The sequence below is a fragment of the Falco naumanni genome, chromosome 20, assembly GCF_017639655.2.
Source record: "Falco naumanni isolate bFalNau1 chromosome 20, bFalNau1.pat, whole genome shotgun sequence".
Taxonomy (NCBI): Eukaryota; Metazoa; Chordata; class Aves; order Falconiformes; family Falconidae; genus Falco; species Falco naumanni.
Genome location: NC_054073.1, coordinates 2,942,738 through 2,949,705, shown reverse-complemented (window position 1 = coordinate 2,949,705; position 6,968 = coordinate 2,942,738). Strand labels below are relative to the sequence as shown.

At 70.3% G+C, this 6,968-nt stretch overlaps 1 protein-coding gene across 1 annotated transcript; it reads right to left on the bottom strand.

The window, feature by feature from the left end:
• Positions 1–515: 515 nt before the first annotated feature.
• Positions 516–6,489, bottom strand: EFNA4 (ephrin A4). The gene is made up of 6 exons (XM_040618904.1): positions 6,364–6,489; positions 3,047–3,339; positions 1,827–1,895; positions 1,609–1,668; positions 1,264–1,527; positions 516–1,166 (listed from the first exon to the last, which is right to left on the bottom strand). The coding sequence occupies exons 1-5, from the start codon at positions 6,468–6,470 to the stop codon at positions 1,439–1,441; spliced, it is 618 nt and encodes a 205-aa protein (XP_040474838.1). The 5' UTR covers positions 6,471–6,489; the 3' UTR covers positions 516–1,166; positions 1,264–1,438.
• Positions 6,490–6,968: the final 479 nt, after the last annotated feature.

Here is a 6,968-nt window from a genome sequence, read left to right as displayed (position 1 = left end):
TGCGCGGGGAGGGGGCTGTGGGCGCCCAGCTGCTGGCAGCACCATGGGGAGCCCGGTCCTGGCTGGGGCCCCCAAGGAGGGCAGCGGGGGGCTGCACCCATGGGGTGAGGGGCCAGGAGCTGCTGCAGGAGCCTCAAGCAACCCTTCTGCGGGCAGCCAAGCCTGGGGCGCGCCGCTGCCGGCTCCATCCCATGGCTGCACCGGAGCCACGGCCCCAGCAGTGCCACCAGATCGGCCCCCACCGTGACCTGGGTGCCCCATCAGCGAGAGGTGAAAGCCCAGCCGTGGGTCCCGCAGCCCCCCACTCCGTGGTGCATCCTAACGGGGTGTGCAGCGGGCAGATGGACAGACGGACGGCTGGCCACTGCCCCACAGGCTGCCCAAGCCCACCCAAGGGTGCTCAGGGCACCCAGCTGGGGGCTCCAGGTGAGCGACCCAACCCCACCACCCCCTCTCACCCCCATCCCACCCCAGGCGCCAGCAGCCGGCTCTGGGTCCCACTGGCAGGCGCTAACTGCAGGCAGCTCATCTGTAATTAAAGCTCTCCCTGTGACATGAGCCGACGTCTCAATATCAAATTGCTGCAATTACCCCCCCCCCCCCCCGGCCTTAAACGTTTGGGGGAGAGGGGCAGGGACCCCCGGGGAGCAGCCACCCTGGCCCATGCCCCAGTATCCCTGTGGGGATGAGGACCACGGGGATGAGGACTGTGGGGACAAGGACCGTGGGCAGGGGGGGACCGCAGGCAGCGCGAGGCCAGGGGTGGGGGCTCAGAGCCCAAGGGCGCAGCGATCTTGCAAACACTGTATTGCTCGGCTCAGTCACTACCAGGGGTTAAAACCAAACCGTAGGGGCTGGTGACAGCACGGAGGACAGCGTCTTCCCAGAAGACAGATCAGTGTGTCCTCGTTGGAGGACAAGGCAGCAGAGGGGACCGGGCATCTGCCTCCATCCAGCGCCCGGAGGAGCTGCCACCCTGCTCTGGGGCCTGGGGGTCCCCAGCCCCCTGGGGCGGGGGGTCCATGGGGGAAGGCACAAGATGAGGCGACGGCCCTGGGGCAGAGCAGGTGGCGGGGCAGGCGGCCGCTGAGCTGCAGGGAGCCCAGCACCGGGGCAGGGTGGCCGGTGGGGCCGATGTGCGGCAATGCCGGCGGGAAGCGAGGTCCCTGGGAGGAAGAAAGCCCCGTCAGGGGATGCTGTGGTGCAGCAAGGGGGACCAGCCCCCGGGCACCCACTGCCCCGGAGCCCCCTGTCCCCCCTCACCTTCCAGTCCGGAGCTCCTAGCCCTGGCTTGGCTCTGTGGAGGTCCAGTGGGCAAGTTGTGGCCCAGGGCTGCCCCATGGGCTTCGGGGAGGGTGTGGGTGGCAGTGGAGGAAGAGTCTGGAAGCGGGCGGTGGGGCAGAGCAGCCCGTCTCCCCTCGATGGGCAGCGCTGAGGGTCAGATCCAGAGCAGGGCCAGGAGCGCAAGCACCAGACAAGGGGCGCGGGGCTGCAGCGGGGCTGTGATGCCCTGGGCGGACACGGCATCTGCCAGGGCAGGAGCAGAGGTCAGGGCGAGCCAGCCCCCAGCCCCCAGCCCCCCCCTCCCCCCAGCTCCCCCATACTCACCCTCTGGCCCCCCACGCCCACGGGGCTGCGAATTTGGAACCTCTGTTGCTGGCTCTGGAGCTGAAACAAACCCCAACGGTGTCAGTGACCGGCTCCCCGGAGACACGCGGTGTCGCCACCGGGGCCCCGGTACCCCCGAGGGGACCGGGCTGCCCCAGAGGCAGGGGAGGGGAAACCCCAGAGCTGTGGGGTGCAGCCGCCCCCCCAGCCGGACTCACTGGTGCCTCTGCAGCAGACGGAGACGCGCAGCTTCAGGCAGCGCCCGGCGCTCTCGGGGCTAGGGACAGCTGGGGCGAGGGGACACATCAGTGGGGCCCCCCCCCCGCACTGCCCCCCCACCCGCCCCGGGCCCCCCGACGGCCGAGCCGGGGGCGCCCCCTGCCGGCGGACCGCGCGCCCGGCACCCCCGTGCCCCCACCCCGCACCATGAGCCCCTGCACCCCGACCCTCCACTGTGCACCCCAATCTCTGTTGCACCCAGATCGCTGGGTGCAGCCAAACACAACCCCCGCACCCCAACACCCGACGGCATCCAGACTCCCCTGTGCACCCCCCTCTGCATGTGCCCCGACTCCAAGTGCAGCCAGACCCCCCTGCATCCACATCCTCGGCGCACCCCAATCCTCCTCCGTGCACCCCAATGCCAGCTGCATCCACATCCCCAGTGCACCCAGTTCTCCTCCATGCACCCCAACCCCTGCTGCATCCACATCTTCCATGCACCCCGAGCTCCTTGTGCACCCCAATCCTCCTCCATGCACCCCAGCCCCAGCTGCATCCAGCCCATGGATCCTCGGGTGCAGGCAGACCCTCCCCACTCACCCCAACCCACCCGCATCCAGCCCCCCCATTCACCCCAACTTCAGTTACACCCAGACCCCCCTCACACCCCTGGCCCTGCTGCACCCCGATCCTTGCCACACCCTGGCCCTCCCACATGCCCCAAACCCGGTGGCACCCCAAACCCCTTGTGTACCCCAATCCCTGATGCATCCACATCCTTGGTGCACCCTGCTTGTCTGGTGCACCCCAGTCCTCCTCCTTGCACCCCAACCCCAGCGGCATCCACATCCTCCATGCACCCTGAGCCCCTTGTGCACCCCAGTCCTCCTCCATGCGTCCTAACCCCAGCTGCACCCACATCCCTGGGTGCACCACAACCCCCTTGCGCACCCCAATCCTCCACCATGATCTCAACCCCAGCTGCATCCACATCCCCAGCTGCACCCCAGTCCCTGGATGCACCCACATCCTGGTGCACCCTGCTCGTCTGGTGCACCCCAATCCTCCTCCATGCACCCTAACCCCAGCTGCATCCAGCCCCTGGATCACTCAGGTGCAGCCAGACCCTCCCCACTCACCCCAGTCCCCCGTCCACCCCAACCCCAGTGACACCCACCCCCGGCCGCGCACAGCCCCCCGCCCTGGGTGGACTCACAGATGTAGTAGTAGGTTTCTCCTGGCTGGAACTCGAAGCCGAGCGAGAAGGGGGTGAAGCGCTGGATCTTCTCGGAGAAGCGGTCGGGCCTGAAGGGCGCCAGGGGCCGGTTGCACTCCCAGCGCTTGAAGGCGCCGGGGCTCTGGTAGCAGCCGCGATAGCCCTCCCGGTCCACCATGAAGAGCGTGAAGGTCTCGGCCCGGCCGGCGGGCACAGCCCCCTCGTAGTGCGGGCAGTAGATGTCCAGGTAGTCATTGATGGCCACCTGGATGGTGTAGTCGTCCCGCAGGAACCTGCCAGGCAGGGCAAGCCGGGGAGCGGGCGCTGGGGGTCCCGCTGCCCCCCCCCGAGGGATACCCCACCACCCCCCACCCCAGCACAGCAGGTAGATGTGCTTTTGGCGGAAGAGCTGCTGGGCACCAGTCTCCGCTCTAGGCCACCAGGCATCAGCTCGGATTAGCCGCGGGCCACTGGAGCTGAATGGGCTTGGCCGCGGCGGCCGGGGGGAGCCCAGCCACGCTGGCCGGGGGCACAAAGCCCCTCGCCCCAGGCGCCCGCCTCACCACCCCCAGCACTGATCGGCACTGACACCCCAGAGGGGCCGCCCCGGTGATGCCACCTGCACCAGCACGGTGCTCACGGGGAGGGGGGCTGGCCAGGGCAGCGGGCACGGGGGGCTCCGCCAGCGGGGCAGGCAGGGGAGGGGGCCCGGCGTGGGTACCTGCACGGGCAGGCAGGCTTCGGCGTGGCTGCCGGCATGGCATGAGCTCACGCCTGTGCAAACAGCACGCGCGGCCAGGCCGGGGTGGAGCAGCCACCTCTGCAGGCACACACACGCGTGCACACACACACACACATGCATGTGCACACGCTTGGCCCTGCCTGCCCGGGACAGAGAGCAGAAGCCCCCTCCCCTTCCCAGCCCCAGCAGGGCAGCACCCTCCACCCCATGCCCGCATCTGGGCACGTACCAGCAGGGCTCCGGCCTCACCAGCAGCGCAGTGGCAGGGACGGGGCTGCCACCCCGCTGGAGGGGCTGCCCTGTCCTACTGGGGAGGGGGCTGCTGCAGGGGCCCCGGCCAGCTCCAGCCCCCCCATTCCGCCCCAGCGCAGGCACAGGCACCGGTTACACCAGCACAACCCCCTGCCAGCTGCAGCAGGGGCCGGCGCATTAATCACGGGCTGGCAGTGCCGTGGAGCCGGGGGGGGGGAGGCTCTGGCCCCCGCTGCCCCCCCCAAGGCCGGGGGCTCTTCGAAGACAGGACCAGGCGCAGGATCCCGCTGAGTCAGAGCATCCCGCCAGGCGACGCTGGCCAGGACGAGCCCGGGCAGGGCCGAGAGCTGCTGGGGGCTGGGGCCTTGCCCTGACCCTGCGAGGGGCACACAGCCCCCCCCCAGGGCACCCACACGTGGGTTCCCACGTCTCCCAGCCGCAGGGGGGGGGGCAGGCAGCGTGGGTGCCCACAGCCCTGCTCAGTGCGTGCCCAGGGCATGAGACCCCCGTGAGGGAGTGCAGCCCCCGGCACAGCACCCCAACCCTGCCGCCCCGCTCACCGGCGGTGCCGAGCTGGGAAATGCCTAAAATGGAGGAGGAGGAGGATGGACCCCAGCCCACCGAGGGCGGCAGAGCCAGTGGGCAGCACCCCTGGCTGGGGGGGGGCCTGCGCTGTGCCCAACAGCCCCCCACCAGCGGGCACATCTGCCACAGGGACCCATGGTCCTGGCAATGCCACGCACCGGCTTGGTGCCACCCAGGGTGACCCCAGGCTTGGTGCCCACCAGCCCCGTGCCGGGCAAGTGCGCCTGGGCTCAGTGCCACCTGTGGGTACCCCAAGCTCAGCACCACCGCGGGTGCCCGGGCTCAGCACAGCTTGGCACCACCGGGGGCTTGGCACCACTGGGAGTGCCCACCGGCTTGGTACCACCGGGGGCTTGATGCCACCATGGGCTTGGTGCCACCGGGGCTGCCTGCTGGCTTGGCACCCTTGGGGGCTTGGTGCCACCAGAACTGCCCACCCGCTTGGTACTGCTCGATACCATGCAGGGCTCAGTGCCACCAGCAGTGCTCAGGGCTCAGCACCACCGGGGGTACTCACCAACTTGCTACTGCAAGGGCACGCCTAGGGGCTCAGCACCACCAAGGTACTCACCGCTCAGTACCACCTGGGGCTCGGTACCACCAGGGATGACTAGTGGCTCGGTACTGCTCAGGACTCAGCACCACTGGAGGTGCTCACCAGCTTGGTACCACCTGGGGATGCCCTGGGGCTGAGCACTGCCTGGGGCTTGGTACCACTGGGGTACTCATCAGCTCAGTACCACCCTGGGGCTCAGTACCACTGGGGTACTCATCGGCTCAGTTCCACCCTGGGGCTCAGTACCACTGGGGTACTCATCGGCTCAGTACCACCCTGGGGCTCAGTTACCACTAGGGATGGCCAGTAGCTTCGTACTGCTTGGGGCTCAGCACCACGAGGGGTACTCACTGGCTCAGCACTCTCTGGGGATGCCTAGGGGCTCAGCACCACCTGGGGCTTGGTACTACCCAGGGCTCAGTACCACTGGGGTACTCACGGGCTCAGTACCACCCTGGGGCTCAGTACTGCCAGGGTACACACCAGCTCAGTACCACCATGGGGCTTGGTACTACCCAGGGCTCAGTACCACTGGGGTACTCACGGGCTCAGTACCACCCTGGGGCTCAGTACTGCCAGGGTACACACCAGCTCAGTACCACCATGGGGCTTGGTACCACTGGGGATAGCCAGTGGCTTGGTACTGCTGGGGGCTCAGCACCACTGGGGGTACTCACTGGCTCGATACCACCGAGAGATGCCCGGTGGCTTGGTACTCAGCACCACCGGGGATACTCACCGGCTTGGTACTCAGCACCACCGAGGGTACTCACCGGCTTGGTAATGCCCAGGGGTGCCCGGTGGCTCGCCACTGCTCAGGGCTCAGCACCACCGGAGGTACGCACTCGCTCGGTACTCAGCACCGCCGAGGGTACTCACCGGCTCGGTACCACCCAGGGGTGCCCGGTGGCTCAGTACCACCGGGGCACACTCACCTGCTCGCTGGCCCACCGGGGCTCAGTGCTGCCGGGGATGCCCGGTGGCTCGGCACCACCCGGGGGCGCGGTACCACCGGGCGCTACTCACCGGCTCGGGAGCACCGGCTCTGCCCGGTGGCTCGGTGCCCGCCGGCTCCGCCCCTCCCGGGAGCCCCCCGCCCGCCGCCCCGACCCCCCCGGCGGCGCGGGCCCGGGGCTCGGCAGGGCCCGGGGCGCACAAAGGCGGCGGGGCCGGCGGCGCTACCTGGGGTTGCTGCCGTTCCAGTGGACGGGGTGGCGGAGGCCGCGCACCGGCGGCGGCCACAGCAGCGGCGCCCACAGCAGGAGCCCGAGCAGCGGCGCGGGGCGCATGGCTCCGCCGGCGGCGGCGGGGGGCGGCGGGGCCGGGCGGGGGCCGGCGGGGGGCGGGGGCGGCCCGGCACGGCGGGGCTCGGCACGGCCCGGCCCGCCCCGCCAACTTCGGGCCAATCCGCGCCGCGCCGCCGCCCGGCAACTTCCCCGAGTGCCATTAACCCTTGGGGGGCAGCACCCCGGCACCGGCATCGGCACTGCCGAACCCGCCCGGCACCGGCGACAGGCACCGGCACCAGGACCGGCGGCCCCGCCCCAATCCAGCACCGGGACCGGCACCAGTAACCCCGAGCCCGCCCGGTACCCCGGCACCGGCACCCCCGAGTCCGCCCGGTACCCCGGAGTGCCGACACGCACCGGCGGCCCCGCCCCAATCCGGCACCGGGACGGGCACCGATACCCCTGACCCCGCCTGGTGTCCCGGCACCGGCGACATGCACCGGCACCGGCGGCCCCGCCCCAATCCGGCACTGGGACTGCCGACATCCACCGGCATCA

Coding starts and splice junctions, on each gene's coding strand:
- EFNA4 (XM_040618904.1), bottom strand. CDS start 6,470: ATGCGCCCCGCGCCGCTGCTCGGGCTCCTGCTGTGGGCGCCGCTGCTG. Junction 1,896..3,046: donor AGAAACCTACTACTACATCT/GTGAGTCCACCC, acceptor CCCTCGCCCCAG/CTGTCCCTAGCCCCGAGAGC. Junction 1,528..1,608: donor TGGGCGTGGGGGGCCAGAGG/GTGAGTATGGGG, acceptor CTGCCCTGGCAG/ATGCCGTGTCCGCCCAGGGC.